The sequence below is a fragment of the Microtus pennsylvanicus genome, chromosome 6, assembly GCF_037038515.1.
Source record: "Microtus pennsylvanicus isolate mMicPen1 chromosome 6, mMicPen1.hap1, whole genome shotgun sequence".
NCBI classification, from domain to species: domain Eukaryota; kingdom Metazoa; phylum Chordata; class Mammalia; order Rodentia; family Cricetidae; genus Microtus; species Microtus pennsylvanicus.
In genome coordinates, this window is record NC_134584.1 from 15,441,824 (window position 1) to 15,457,801 (window position 15,978).

Genomic DNA, 15,978 nt, shown 5'->3' on the forward strand with positions numbered 1-15,978 from the left:
GAGCAGAAAGGAGACAGGGTGGGGTTTGCTTGCTTTCCTGTGGGGGTAGAGCGCTTGTCTCCTGAGATGAAAAAGGTCACAATCAGCTATTCAGTAATGAACACACAAAATGTGGAAAGTGTCGTAAAAATATATTTGGGGGGAGGGAAGAGCTAAGCTCATAACCAGCAAGGTCCGTATCTTTAGCCAAGAATGTGGAAAGTGGGCAGACGAGAGAGGGAATGAGACAGAAGGTCCCAGAAAGCTCTGCTGACCAAGGCTTCACTTGGCTGGCTGCTGTTTTCAGCATTAAGAGGGGCTTCTGAGAATGACTGACAGCTCTGGCCAGAGCTAAGGCACTACCACAGAAGCCTCCACAGAGATCCTGCAAGAAGTCGACATGTTCCTGAGAGCAGCCTAGTGCAGCCAGCACTGTCGGGGGCTGGAAACCCTGCTGCTGTCTCCAGCCAGCTATTCATGCAGCTCAATTGAGTCTTTGTAAAGGAGGCCAAAGAAGGCCCTACGGTCTCTCCAGCCAGTGACTGGGGAGTTCTGGGAAAGCAGCAGAAGGAAGTCTTTTTTTTCCTTCTTTTTTCATGTATAGAAATGCTCTGTTCAGAACAACATCATTCAGTGAAAACCCTGAGAGAAAGATGGGCCTGTTGCAAAGGGTGAGGGCAGAGGCCAGCCTGAAGGCATCCCCGTTAGAATCTGGTGCTTCTCACTAGCCTTGGCACAAAAAACGCTCAACGTAGTCTGGCTGTTGAGAAGATAGATGTGCTGACTGTACCAGCTAAACAAGGAGACTGTCCCTGAATGGGCTGTTCACTCACTGTAGCCTTTTGCCTGAACCAAATTCAAGTATGCGGTGTGAGTGTGGGCTCTCTGCTATTACAGAATCAAGTGGCTCAGTCATCAAAGTAGGCTGAGCATCCGTGAGCACTGCTTCACAGAGAAAAGGGGACTTGACAGGTGCCACCTGGCTAAGAACAGAGAAGACTCTCCGTCATCCCGGTGGCACCAGTTACAATCACAAGCGTTCTTGGTAGCGAGCACGGAGGGAGGTCCGACGTAAGCACAAGAGAAGCTGATGTGGTCATGGAGGCTGGGACAGTGATGATGGATTGCAAAGCCACGAGGCAACGCCACCAATCGAAGTCAGGCAGAGAGCAGGAAGGGTCTGTCCCTAGAGCCCCCAGGACGAATGCAGACCTTCCGATGTGTTGTCTAACTGGTGACTTCCAGAGCCATGTCAGAAGGACTGTCTACTATTGGGGTAGCACAGCCACAGGAAAGCATCTACAGTGTGGCTTCTCCGTAGCTAGGAATGGACATGAACTAGCTCAAGAACTATTCCTTGTTTGTCACCCTTGGTTTTTGCACTCCTGGGGACCAGACCCGAGGCCTGAGCTTGTTGGTTACAGTGCACTGCTGAGCTAGATCCCCTGTTTTATTTTAAGACAGGATCTCAATCAGCAGCCTCACTGTGGCTTTGCACTTCCTCTCCAGCCCAGGCAGGCCTCAAACTTCTGATCCTCCTGCCTGAGCCCCAAGCAGCTGGAGTTACAGGCCGGCTTTGTCAGGCCCCGACCTAAGAGTTAGAGGGTCTCCAGGCTGGTAGACGTCAACTCCACCTCATGAAGGTTTTCCAAAACAGTTTTGCCTGTAGAAGGTTTTCAAGGATATTGTTTGCAAATAAGTAAGTTCTCCACTGCGCAACCACAAAAACGGCTGGTTAAACTGAAAACTGATGACTTTGGAGGGTCTAGAGCAATAAAGCCGGAGGACTCCAAAAAGCCCCGTTTTCAACTCTGGCCCTGCACTCAGGAGCCAAGTCCTCCAGTTCGTGCCCCTCTACTCATTCGTCCGTTCTTTTTAACTTGTCCCTAAGTGATGGGCAAAGTGATGATACAGCAGAAAATACTAAGATGCTCGGCTTCCTGAGCGGTCCGCTGGCTCTAAAGGCTGCTGGACACACCTGCGAATGGTTCTGTCTTCTCTCCTTCTCCTCAGGGAAGAACGTGTCACAAAATACGTTCAGGAAAACAGAGTCCTCCTCTACTGGCTAAAAATCAAGGCAGAAACGCAGGGCTTTCCAGGGCCTCGAGCACCCTCAGTGTAGCTGGGATACAACAGCAAATGCTGTTGGGTTGAAAGTGAGGGAATTAGGTGCCTCCTCTCTGAAGGGGGAAGGTGGGAAAGGGAAGAAAAAGGGAGAGAGGGAGAAGAGGGTGTGTGTATATGTGTGATGTGGGATTCCCTTCTGTATGCTGTGAATATGTTTTATTACCATTGGTTAATAAAGAAGCTGCTTTGACCTATGCCGGGAAGACTATAACAAGGCAGGAAATCCAAGCAGAGATGGAGGAGGAAAGAAGACGGAGTCAGGAAGATATCGTGTAGCTGCCTAAGAAGCAAGAGGTAACAAACCCAAGCCTCATGGTAAAACAGAAAATAATAGAAAGATATAAGAGCTATCCAGAAATACAGCTGAGTCATGAGCCAAACAGTGTTGTAATTAATATATTTTCTGTGTGATTATTCGGGTCTGGGTGGCCGGGAAACCAAAGTGCAGTCTCCTTTTACGTGTGCGTGTGTGTGTGTGTGTGTGTACATATATGTATGAATATAATTTAAATTCATGGATTTGTAAAATACCTAAACTAGAGTAAAATGAATTTATCTTCCCAGCAAGGCTAAGTATTACCTCCAAACCTGAACACACCAATGTAAAACAATCTTTCTAAAAATTGTTTCTGTGGTAGTTTGGTTTTAAATCTTGGCAGACTTACACATTAGCCGGCTTTAAAGCTGATCCATGAACACCACACTGGTAAAGTCACAGATCAGGTGCTCAAGTCTTATTTGAGAGATGGTGCCTCTTTCATAAAATACCCCCGTGACAGGGAATCAGGCAGTTCCTACGCATGGCAGTCCATATGGACTCTAACCAAAGCCTCCTCTTTGTGATTTCAATCAAATCGATCTTAATACACGTAGACTCATAGGGCACATTATATCTAGAGGAGATTTTTGCCCATTTACAAAAACTAGTTCAAACATTAGCAGAAGAGGCATAGAAAAGCTTCACTCCAGTTTGAATATAGTTACATAGCTCCTAAATCACTAATCGATCATTAAAAGTGATTCAAAAGGTTTGACTATAGTTACACAGCTCCTAAAGACACTCATCAATCATTAAAAATAATCCAAACTCTCACTTTTAAATGTAGTGTTTACACTTGATTCTCTTTTCAACGTCATTAATTATTCAAAACTTTTATGCAATTTTCAGTCATTTTAAACTCATTGCTTTCCTTCACTGAGGTGAAAGGAAGCTGTCCATAAACATGCTCATGTCCCAGTGGTCCAGTGTGAACTTGTAGGGCGGAGTAAATATCTAACTGTTGTTCTCACAGCAGCCCACTTATATGTCACCCTACTATGAGAAGTAGCTTAAATCCAAGGAAAAGTCCAGCACACGTGGACCGTTTACCTGCTCTGACAAGAGACAGAATCATGAAATACATTAGAGGCTGGGATGTAGTCCAGTGGTACGTTAGTTGCCTAACATGTGCAAGGCCCCAGGTTCAAACCCCAGTACTGAAGTGTGTGTGTGTGTGTGTGCACATGCGTTCATGAGTGTGTCTCTGTGCGTGTGTGCACGTGCGCACGTGCATGCGTGTGTGTATGCATGTGTGTGTAACACAGACTATATGTTGCCTCATTCCTATAATCCTAGCACTCAACAAACTAAAACAAGAGGACCACTGAGAGTTCCAGACCAGCCTGGGTACAGAGCAAGGCCGCATCTCAGAAGCCCAGAGGAAGGCAGGGAAGGACAGAGAAAAAGGGAAGTGAAGAAAGCGATGTCTGCATGAGCCTCCCATTCAAAGGGTCAATTATGTCGGCACAAAAACTAGACGTTTAGACTCTAGAAATAAAATGCACCAGAGTTAAGTCTGAGTGTTCTTACCTCTTGTCCTAGACAGAACCATGTCCTTGATGATCTGCATGATCACACGCCCAAGCAGCATGACGGAAATGAGATGATAAACTCTCCACGGAGTCAACGCAAGGAACCTGTACCGCAAGAAACAGACAGATAACCTCCTCAGTGTGAAGATTTTCAATTTTTTTTTAAACCTAAGTTGACTTCCACAGAAACAAGCCTAGTCTCTAATTTGAAGAGGGGATTCTCTCTCTCAGGTCTTACTTTGGGTGCTGCAGGGGAGACGGCAATGACCTGGAACTGAGTTTTTGACTGACCAGAGAACCAGGGCTACAGGATGCTCTAGCAACATGGGGCAGCTGTGGGGATGCCCTGTCTGCTAAGAATGGCATTAGGAGGGATGGTAAAGTGGCTCAGCAGGTTAAAACCCTTACTGCCAAACTGATGACAGAGTCAAATCTCCAGAACCCCCCGTGGGGAAGGAAAGGGCCAGCTTGCTCAAGTGGTCTGACCTCTCTATATGTGCTCTGCAGCCAAGGGACTGTGTCTTCCTAAACCACGAGCCCAAATAAACCCTTCCTTCTTTAAATTGCTTCCATTTGGTATTTTGAAGATAGGGTTGTGACCTTTAAGCCACAGGTTATGGAGAGAAAGCAGGGAGCAGGAAAAACAAAACAAAAAGAAAGAAAGAAAGAAGGAAGGAAGGAAGGAAGGAAGGAAGGAAGGAAGGAAGAAAGAAAGAAAGAAAGAAAGAAAGAAAGAAAGAAAGAAAGAAAGAAAGGCTAAGTGATTTGGGAGGGTAAGCTGGGCTAGGAAGAAAATATGTCATCAAGCTACCTTCTACAGTGCTATGCAATATATTTGGTCAGTGACTCTACATAAGATTTTGGGTCATGTTGTAAATAAAGCCCTGCATCAGAAAGGGACACACAACCCATCTTCTATTCTGGTTCCAATGCTAAGTGCCTAAGTGACCGGGACAGTGAAATGAACAGGTAGACAAGGTCAGGACTTCGAAATCAGTGTTCTGCAGCTGTCTTAGTCAGGGTTTCTCTTGCTGTGATAAAGCACTGCGACTCAGAGCGCACTGGAGAGGAAAGGGGTCATGCTTGCACTTCGCCATCACCAAAAGGAGTCAGGGCAGGAACCTGGAGGCAGGAGCTGGTGAGGAAGCCATGGAGGAACACTGCTTTCTGGCTTGCTCCCCTTGACTTGCTCAGTCAACTTTCTTATGAAACCAGGCCCACCAGCCACAGCCCCACCCACAGTGGGCTGGACCCTCCGCCAAGAGTTACTAATTAAAATGCCCAACATTCTTGCCTACAGTTAGATCTTTTTTTTTTTTTTTTATTTTTCGAGACAGGGTTTCTCCGTAGCTTTTGGTTCCTGTCCTGGAACTAGCTCTTGTAGACCAGGCTGGCCTCGAACTCACAGAGATCCGCCTGCCTCTGCCTCCCAAGTGCTGGGATTAAAGGCGTGTGCCACCACTGCCCGGCTCCTACAGTTAGATCTTATGGAGGCATTTTCTCAACAGAGGTTCCCTCCTCTCGGATGACTTTAGTTTACATCAAGTTGACATCAAACCATGCAGCACAAAGCCACATTATTTTTTTGCCTTTAAAATTTGTTTTAACACATGCTGTGTTTCAATGTCTGTTTTTTCCCAAGACCATTCTTTAGCCTGAGTTTATAATTAACAGTTGCCATTGTCCATGTGCTGGATTCTTACGGACTTCCCCAAATCATACTGAAATGGCAGCTTTCCAGATTTTTATTATAAATCCACTATGAGAAAATTCTTTCTTCAAAATATTTCATTTTTTATTGTACACGGTGATATACATTTTCATATGCGTATATCCATGACACTGAGCAAGATTTATTCACAACGAAATATTTGCAGTGAAACCCGAGTTTCAGGAGGTAATATATGTCCTAAGCCCCTGTCTGATCACAGATCTTTTCCATCAAATCTCTTCAGACCTGACTCAGATGCACTAATGAGTTGTAACGCACGTGGATCAAGTGTTAGGTTAGCATTTGTCAGGGGGATTGTCTGTGCTGAGTGGGGCAGAGCCCTAGAAGAGATTGAATGCTCGCCAAAGTTTCAACTCTTCAGAGCCAGCCAGGGAGCCATTTCAGTCTCTTGCTGACTATGAAGAAACGCAGACTTAGCTGAAGCTCTGGAAGTCTCTGCTTGTCCTCCTTGTGGGAATTCCAACTTCCAGGAATTAATAAAAAGAAAAAAAATAGGTAATGACAGGACGTTAACCCACAGACCTCCTTTGGCGAGCTCTGCCATAGCAACACCAAAAAACACTCTAGAAGCCTTTTTCTGTGTCCTGGGCAAAGGCCCAGCTGGCATCTCAGCTAAGGGTCTTGTTGGTCATTAAGAATCCATGGTCAGCTGAGAAGGCAGCATCGACAGTTGCTTGGAAACTGATGCCAAAATGTGTGGGACTGCTTAACTGTCTCCTTGGTAGGTTACTGTCGGTCCAAAGGATGAGAATAGAGAAGCAAATATTAAAGGTAAATAAACACACATACAGAAAAATCTGTGTATGTTTGGTGTCTCAATCATGCATCATGTTTAATATAAGTCATGTCCCCACTGTCCTTTAAATCCATAGTTCTATAATTTATACTTGGGATTTGAAATGGAAAAATCTTGGAAACACTGATGCATTTAATTTGTTCATTTTAAAGGAATTAGCTGATATTATGGAGGCCTTATGTTATTGGATAATTTGTGTCATTTGAAAAAATATCCCTTTGGTAAATTTTAAACATATACAAAAAGAGAGGCAATTGTTTACTACGCCAGCTTCAGAAATCCCCCCCCCCAAAATCACATTTCTTCCATATCCCCACCCCATGCCCCACCCCAATACTTGAAGAAAATTCCAAACAAGTAATTTAATCTGAAAATGCTGCCATTTATCCTCCCAAAAAGCTATTTTTAACTGAAATACCACTGTTATGTGGAAAGCCACGCCTTAATCCTTCTGTGCTCAGAACTGTATCTATGTATATGTGCTCGTGTATGTGCCTGTGCACGTCTGTGCATAGGAAGCAGGGCAGAGTCTGACATCAAAGTCTACTTCTGTCGCTCTTCACCTTAGTTCTGGGTACAGGGTCTCCCACAGTCAATTGACAGTCAAGTGTTAGATTAGCGTGTGTCAGCAAAATGGCCTTTATAGAGTGAGGCAGAGCCCCAGAGAGAGAAAGTTCACCCAAGTTTAAATCTCTTCAGAGCCTGCCAGAGAGCCATTTCAGTCTCTGGATACAAAGAAACGCAGACTTAACTGGGTTCTGAAAGTTCACCACTTCATCAGCTCGCAGCCTGGCCAGAGGGCCCCTCCTTTCTCTGCTTCCTGAGCACTGGGATTACACGTACAAACCACTGCGCTGGCTTTCCATGTGTGCTGGGGCCCCATACTCAGATCCTAATGCTGGTACGGCAAGTACTTTACAATGGAGCAGCCTTCACGTTACCTAGTTTTAACACTTTAATCTGTATTTGTAATCATTGTGTGTATGGTGTGAAGACACACGTCACAACATGTGAAGGCTTTACATGGATTGAACTCAGGTCACCAGGCTTTTGGGGAGAGCATCTTTACCAGCTGAGCCGTTTTGCTGCCTGCCTTCCCCCCGAGTCCCTTGGTTAATCTTCAGTACCATCCCATACCTTGTCCACGTTCATCTCTACAGAGCCACTTCCGCAGACCCATGGAAAGAGAAAGACAGACAGACAGACAGACAGAAGACCCAGCAATGCTAGCAACTGAAACTGGCCTCTGTGGTCGTGTTCCTCCCTTACATTAAGCCTGCTGCCACGGTTTATGACAGTGGAAGAAACATTCATTTCTCAGCAAAGTCTCCCAGATTCTGGGAGCTGCTCACTGAATTCTGGTGGTACAGCTTAACATTTTCCTGTACCTTGTGGCTAGCTTAATAATTGGCCGTTGGATCTAGGGTTCCAACAGGTTTGGATCTTTCTTTTTTTGGTGTATGGTGGTGTGTTCAGGGGTTCTTGAGAGGTGACAACCCTTTATGCCTGCCGGGTCTCAACTCAAAATGTTTGTTTTTTTTGTTTTTTTGGTTTTTTTTAGTTTTCAAGACAGGGATACCTCCTTAGAGGGATGCTACAGATGTCCTACGGAAAGCTGAGCACCCAAAAGCCACTCATTCTTAGCCCTTGGCCAGTGATGAATCTCTTGCAGTGCAGACGGAAGCTTCTCTGGCCAAGACTGGGAGGGGGAGGTGTCATCTTCCTCCATGGTGCAGTGCATGGTGAGTTCTCCACGCTCCAGTAAAACCCCTGCCCATGTTTATGCAAGTGACTCCAATAGAACTCAGCGTGCAAAAATAAAAACCACGAAAGCAGCAAAGTGTGTAGCTGGGAGACAGAGGGGTGAGCAAGAGTCTGAGTTAGGGGGACAACAGCAATGGGGGCCAAACACAATCACAACTAAGCAACTAAGGAGGAAGGAGCCTTCACTGCACCAGCCGGTGATTCCCTTCAGGTGGAATCATGTACCTCTACTCACTACATCTCACCTCACGTGACCAACATCCGTGTTTCATCCAGCCTTCAGCAGCCCGTCAGCACTACTGCTCTTATGCAGCTAAGCGTGTGTCAGCCACCAGGCTAGCGGTGGGGGTTACAGTGAATTCTGGGTCTACCCAACAAATACAGGAAAGCACGGAGATGAATAACCATGTTGGACCAAAGTACCACTCCAGCTGCTGTAGGCACAGAGAAGACAGCCCCTAACTGCATAAGAAATAGAAAGTTTCAGGGCAATGATGAATTCAAAACTTTGTCTTCCAAAAGAAGTCAACTTCATCCAGGTGAGAAGGAGAGGCATGCTCCAGGCCACGAGAGTAGGTGGAACCTAAGAGTCAGGAGGTGTGCCCTAAGCCCGTGACCCCTGCCCACTCTGGTGCAGGGTGTGCCTGGATGAATGCAATAGCTGATGTGCAACGGGCAGGGCTCCATTCCAGGGGTTTCAGCCGCTTGCTTCATCCCTAAAACCAACCATGAGGAAGACACCATCATTATCCCCATTACTCAGATGAGCAAAGAGAAGCCAGAAACTTGCCTCAGGCTCCAAGACAAGGTGAGGTGGCAGTGAGATGTGAACACAGGCTGCTGGCTGTAGGCCCGCCTTCCCACTCTGCCAACTGCTTCTCAGATAGAGCCATTTCTGCCACTTCATGAGCCCCTTCACCCATTCATCGACTGAAGACCACCTTGGTTGCTCCCAGCTGTTAGCAATTCAGACTAAAGCTACTGTTGTGGGATATTTGTGCACTGTGGGAAGATGTGTTCTATGATTGATTTAAAAATATATATCTGAACAGCCAATAACTAGCCAAGAAGAATAGGTGGGGCTTCTGGGAAGAGAAAGGAACTCAGGGGAAGAATCTGAGGTGTGTGGGATTCACCAGTCAGACATGGAGCAGAACACAGATTAATAGAAACAGGTAATTTAAGTTATAAGAGCTAGTTGGGAAGAAGCCTAAGCTAAGGCTGAGCTTTCATAATTAATAATAAGTCTCCGTGTTATTACTTGAGGGCTGGCAGAAAGACTGACAAGGAAGACTACTCCCAGCTACCATCAACATGTGTATGTTGTGTTTCCGGAGGACATACATTTTCAACTCATTTCAGAACAGCCTTTAAAAAAAATAGTTCTATCAGCATGCTGCCTGTGTTGAATTTATAGACAATTAAAATCCCCAGGTGTTCTATTTTTCAGATGCTGTTTGAACCTAAGTATATTAAATCTGTCCTTGTTGACACAGACCATCCTTCACAGTGACAGACCTTGATGGTGACATCAATCACATCTGTTCCCTTGTCTGGCCACACCTGCATGTTTATTATCTGCATTTCAGTTGTCCTTGTTCACATTATTGATCTCAGGTGTCGGTCCTGACTCAGGCCCTGCCACTCTTCAATAGCAGGATGACCCACATTTAGTAGGCTGCATCTCAGGAGTCCAGCAGGCCCCCGGCTCGCCACTGCATTGTTGTCGCAATCACTCCATCATAAAGGGCTCTCATAAGCAGCTTACTCTGAAGCTGCCGCATCCTGAGGTGTCTGTGAGTTACTCCACCACCTACCTTAGGGAACTACTGTGGAATATTCGATAATCCTCTGCAGAAGAACTCATCACCACCAGACCCTCCCAAGGATTCCACGGGGCAAAGCCTGAGCAGAATCCGAGGGACATCACTGATGCACTCAGTCACACAGTTCCCAGAAGCGTGCTGTGACCACCTATGGTGTCTATGGATTCTTGAACGCGGCAGAGCACAGGATGCTCTAAAGATGATAAGAACAGGCTAACCACGTGCAAAGCCAAGGGAGGGTCTGTGGCCAGACACACACCATCCTCACTCAGGACCTTCATAATCAAGGTCCAAGGCCAAGTGAGAATGATGGCCCTCTTCAGGACTGACAACGTCAGCACAGACACACACACACACACCCCTCCAGCTTAGTGTCACTCCAACAAACAATCTCCAGGACAGCTCAGGGGCCTGGATCTGGTGAGAAAGGAAGCCTCTGCCCCATTACTGTACCCATGAGCACCACTGACCTCCGGAAAGAGGATTGCCATTGCCTATCTGTGACTGTGGAGCACAGTCCTGTGTGCTCACACCTCCTTGAAGGACAACAAAACACAAGCTTCCCTGCGGGGTTAGGCAGGGCCAAGCACCAAGTGGCAGGACATGAGCCTTACCTTCACTGTGTCAAACCAAGCCTTTTCATCTTGAATCTAGCTCATTTCCCAAAGGCTTTTATAGCCCTTGTGTCTATGTGGTTTAGCCTAGGGACTAGAAAAATAAACATCGAGAAAGATCACTTCCACCAATGCCTAAAACTCCAACAAGCAGGAGCATCTTCTGTAGGTCAGTGAACTTCCTGCAACCAGTTAACTATACCCCCAAAACAACTCTACCTGTCTTCACTAAAATGGATATTTTGTTTACTAAGGAATTCCATATTCTTTTAGCTGGCATGGGATATTACTGTTATCTGGCTGGATATTGCATGGTTTGGACACAGGCAAATATGTATGACAATGACAACAAACACATGTATATCTTAAGCAAACATTACATAAGAAAAGTACACACATATAAACTATAAAGTTATCCATGCGTTATCGTCCATTGGTCTCATAAAGACATACTGTGTCTTCGCTTGCTGCTGGAGTGGACAGTTCTATAAATCACTACATGTGCTCTCTCTCCATCAGGTGTGACCTCCTTCTCCACCTCACCATGACGACAGCTTCATGAGAATGCCACGTCCCCCAGGTGACTCCTCACATGATCACCACCCACAGGTAGTCACCTAACCATGCTTGTCTAACATCACCTCTGATTCATTTTTATATTAAATAAGTCTGTCTCCTTGCTTTATTCTGTCCTCCTCCTTTGAGACAGGGTCAATGACCTTGAACTTTTGATCCTCCTGCCTCCACCTCCCCAGTCCTGAATTCTAGGTAAGCATCACCCTTCCTAGCCTGCTAGGTGCTGGAGAGGAGACCAAGGTTTGTGCATGCTAAGCAAGCACCCTCCTGGCATTCCTATCTCCAGCCCACTCATTCGTCAACTCACAGAATCACTGCCATGATTTTGAACTTGAATATGGTTCCCGTGTAACCAACAGTCTCTTCCCACTTGCCATCATTGGGATAGTTCAGCTGTCTGGGTCATTTAAGAAATGATACCCATAACTTTTGCACCTAAAGCTCAGAGAACACTCCAGAAGAAGGGACATAAAGATAGTAAGAGCCAGAGCAAGCAGTAGTCTGAAGTGAGAGCATGTGTCCTAGAAATGTCAGAGAAGCTCCACCTATGAAGTCCCACCAACATGACTGCCTAAACATGAGCTGGACAAGGACAACAATGGGCATGTTAATATGGACGGGGGAAAGATCACAAGGCCTCAGACCTAGACAAAGAGCTGCAGGCTCCTAGAAAATCCAAGAGTAGGAGAAATGGTCTTTCCCAGGGAAGAGCACACCAATTAATTTTCCAATACCAACTGGTCAACTCTGAAAGCGTGTGCATGCATGCAGAGGTGTGTGTGTGTGTGTGTGTGTGTGTGTGTGTGTGTGTGTAAAACATTACATGCACTGAGCAGATTTATTTTTATATTTAGAAACATACATATTTATGCATCTATATATAGACATATATTAGATGTGTTTCATATAAACTATATACTTATACAGAGGCCATCGTTTGAAAGAGAGCAACGACAGGTACACGGAAGGGTTTGGAGGGATAAAAGGGAAAGGAAATATGATGTGATGATAGTTTAATCTCAATAGGGAAAAATGAAACCCAACCCACATTCTTGAGTACCAATAAAAATAAGAAAAATGGGGAAAGTTGCAGAGAAAGACGTAAAGATAACACTTCGTTTATGGTAAATAAAGGGCATGGGTAAAGTTCAGATTATTTCCATTTCAGGGGGGTAAGTCATATCAAAGTGTAGGCTTTAGGTAAGCAAAATTAGTCTGCACTTGATGCTCATAGGCCACAGCGAGCTGAGGCACTGGCTCTACAAATGCTCAACAAGGGAATGATAGCCCAAAAGCCTAATTTGCTGTGCACGGGTCACTCAGACTCCAGCACAGACCACAGCCCTTCCTCTCCCCTTCATTGATGTCTACAGCATTTCACACCCATGGGTTCTGTGTGTGGCTGCAGAGACTTGGAATAAAGTCACAGCTGAATGACCAGGCTGTCCAGAAAGTAGAGACATATTGACTGAGGTTTCTGTCCTGCCTGGTTCCCGCAGTTGTCAAGTCCCAAAGAAATCACACAGAAGTCTTCATTAATTCTAAACTGGTTGGCCTATTAGCTCAGACTAGAAGTGCTGTGTGACAATGGTTTTATCCTGTAAAGATTTGTTTCTTGTACTTGTTTAATAAAATGCTGATTGGCCAGAAGCCAGGCAGGAAGTAGAGGTGGGGCAATGAGAACAGGAGAATTCTGGGAAGAGGAGTCAGTCCACAGTCTTCATCTGGACACAGAAGAAGCCAGACACAGAGGAAGCAAGATGTGACTGCCTCGCCAAAAAAAGGTACCAAACCACGTGGCTAACACACACAAGAATTATGGGCTAATATAAGTTATAGGAGTAATAAGAAGCCTGAGCTAATAGGCCAACCAGTTAAGAATTAATGTAGACCTCTGTGTGTTTCTTTGGGACTAAACGGATGTGGGACTTGGTGGGACAGAAAACCTCAGTCAACAGAAACAGACCACAGGAACCAAATGACCAGGCTGGCCGGAGAGTGGAGATAGGGCTCAGGCAATGTGGACAGTTTAGATGATGAAAAAGATAAGCTCCAGACCAAACCCTCTGTAAACCCCATTTAGTGTCTAAGCACAAAAACTTTTCTCAGCTAGTCTATGTCTCTTCATTACTCCATGGTGGGTTCTGCAAAGTCAAGGCCACATTGAACAAATGTCTTATGGGGCCAAGGGAAGGGTCACACACAGAAAGGGTGCCAGGATACTTCTTTAAATAATGAATGGAAAAGACAGGCCTAGTTCTTTCCCTGTGTAAAAACTTGACCTCCGTCCCCGCACTTTGTACCATGGGTGAATCGTGTCGGGAGCTAAAAGAAAGTCCGTAAACACTGGACTCCTTCATGGTGCTGGTGCAGAAACTGCAAACCATCATTCGCTCTGAATCTCTTCCAAACCAGAGGCCTAAAAGCAGAGCTTTGTCTCCCTTCACTGAAATATATATAACTCCAGACTGCACCCAGACCCAGTCTTCAGTCTAGGCCAGTTTTACCTATGACCATCTAAGGCAGCACTAATCCTAAGGAGGAGGGTGGCAGGGTGGCTCAGTGGTAGGGAAATGACTAGCATGCAGGAGGCCTTGAGTTCCATCTAAAGTACTACAAGAAAAGGAAGTAGGGGAGGAGGGAGAGAGGAGGAGGGAAAAGAGGGAAACAGGGAGAAAGGGAGGGAAGGAGGAAAGGGTAGCAGCAGGAAAGCCTCAAGGATCTAATGATTTACCAAACATCATTCAAAGTCCAGATCATCCTACCAGAAAATGATTATTTTACCAGCTGTTAGGTACATGGCACCACCTCCCTTAATATCAGAAAATCCCCAATCTTCCATATTAATTCTGCAAAATTAGTGACTGAAAATGCTACATGAAATTAAATTGCCATTAAGAGGAGAAAAAAAAAGGTGTTTGGGAGGTAGCTCAGTGGTTCAGAGTTCTTTCTATTCTGTCAGACCCAAGTTTGATTGCAAGCACCCACATCAGGTGGTTCACAAGCACCTGTAACTCCAGCTCCCCTGGCCTTGGGTGGGGAATCTGCAGGAATATGCATACACCCACATGCAGAGATGCGCATCTACACATAATGATAGACGTGCACATCTCTACAAAGAAGGGCAACGGGAGGTGGTGGTGCACACCTTTAATCCAAACACTTGGGAGGCACAGGCAGGCCTTGTACAGCCAGGGTTACACAAAGAAACCCTGTCTTGAGGGAAGAGAGAGAAAGAGAGAGAGAGAGAGAGAGAGAGAGAGAGAGACCAAATAAATTTGGTACTCTAGATTATAACTTGAATCTGGTTTTTAGCTTTATTTAAACCTATGTGCAGCTGAAGCTTGGTGGTAGAGTGTTCGCCTAGCGTGCTTGAGACCTGAGCTCTGATCCCTAGCACTGCCAAATGTGTATGTACTCAGTTATCCATCTTATTTTAGGGTCTCACACTGAACCTGAAGATCACCAATTTGGCTAATTGGGCTAGCCAGGGAGTGCCAAAGATCTGCTTGTCTCCATTGCCCCAATCCTGGGACTTCCAAGCACACACTGCTACACCAGACATTTCCTGCATGTGCTGGGTGCTGGGATCCAAACCTGGGTTCTCAGCTTATGTGCACCGAGGAATTGACAAACTGAGACATCTCTTCAGGCCCAAGTCATATTTTTAATTACAAATCACAGATTGAGACTTGGTTAACTTTATTTTCTTGAGAGGTTATTCTTGTACAGATGAAAAGACTGAATTGGGGGGGGAGGGGGCACGGGCTCTTCCTCTAGGAAGATGAGAGATTCCAGAGACCTCAGGAAGCAGAAAATGCTGGGCAGCAACAATCACTGCAACGCTGCTGCAGAGAGGAGGACACAGGCAGTAGCCATCCAGTGAGCTCAGGGAATGTGCCCCGTCGGCATGGCACACTGGTGCAGGAGAGGCACAGCAGCCAGCCAGCGTTCTGTTTGCGCACACGTAAGCTGAGGAAAGGAGAGGCCAGGGCATGGCTAGAGGGGATTCACATCAGATCCAAGGCAGTAAAAGACACTGCCCTGGCACACCACCTCGCATTCTAACTCAGCAAAAAGGTCCCTGGAAAATCAAGTCATGTGGAGCTTTGGACTGTGTTGTAGGCACCTTCGAGTGCCAACCATTTTACCTGGCACCTTGTATGTGACCTGGTAAAGACAAAGAAAAGGAAGTCCCCAAGGTGGAAGATAAGATCTCTACAATCTGCTCTAGCTGGATTACCAGTAAATTCAATCCTAACCATCAGATTCAGTCATGGGGGTGTGGTAAAGGCAGGAAAGTGTCAATCAAAACCACAGGCTGCCATGGAGTGGGGTAAGGTAAGGGGGCGACCAGAGGAATGGAAAGTGGAAATAAAAGAAACAAACATCTGGCAGGGACGATAGATGCCCCAGTGGTTAAGAACTCTGGGTGCTCTTCAAGAGGACCAGATTTCAATTCCCACCACCCACTAGGGTCGTTCACAACTGTCTTAATTCTATCCCCAGGGGATCTGATGCCCTCCCTCTACTAGCCTTCCTGGGCACTTGTAGGTATTGGGTGTGTGTGCGCGTGTGTATACACACACACACACACACACACACACAAATGATTTTTTTATTTAAAAATGGAACTAGATTAGCAAACTTTATGAATAGATAGGGGGTTGTGTTCAAAGGGCAAGGAGGCCATGTGCCTGCACAACACAGTCC

The 15,978-nt window shown here is 45.9% G+C and overlaps 1 protein-coding gene across 1 annotated transcript in view; it reads right to left on the bottom strand.

Moving 5' to 3' along the window:
* Retreg1 (reticulophagy regulator 1) overlaps nucleotides 1-15,978 on the bottom strand; it is a 125,262-nt gene that overhangs the window by 72,960 nt on the left and 36,324 nt on the right. The window contains exon 2 of the mRNA XM_075975823.1: nucleotides 3,956-4,062. Within this exon, the coding sequence (XP_075831938.1) occupies nucleotides 3,956-4,062 (107 nt within the window). The remainder of the gene's footprint in view (nucleotides 1-3,955; nucleotides 4,063-15,978) is intronic.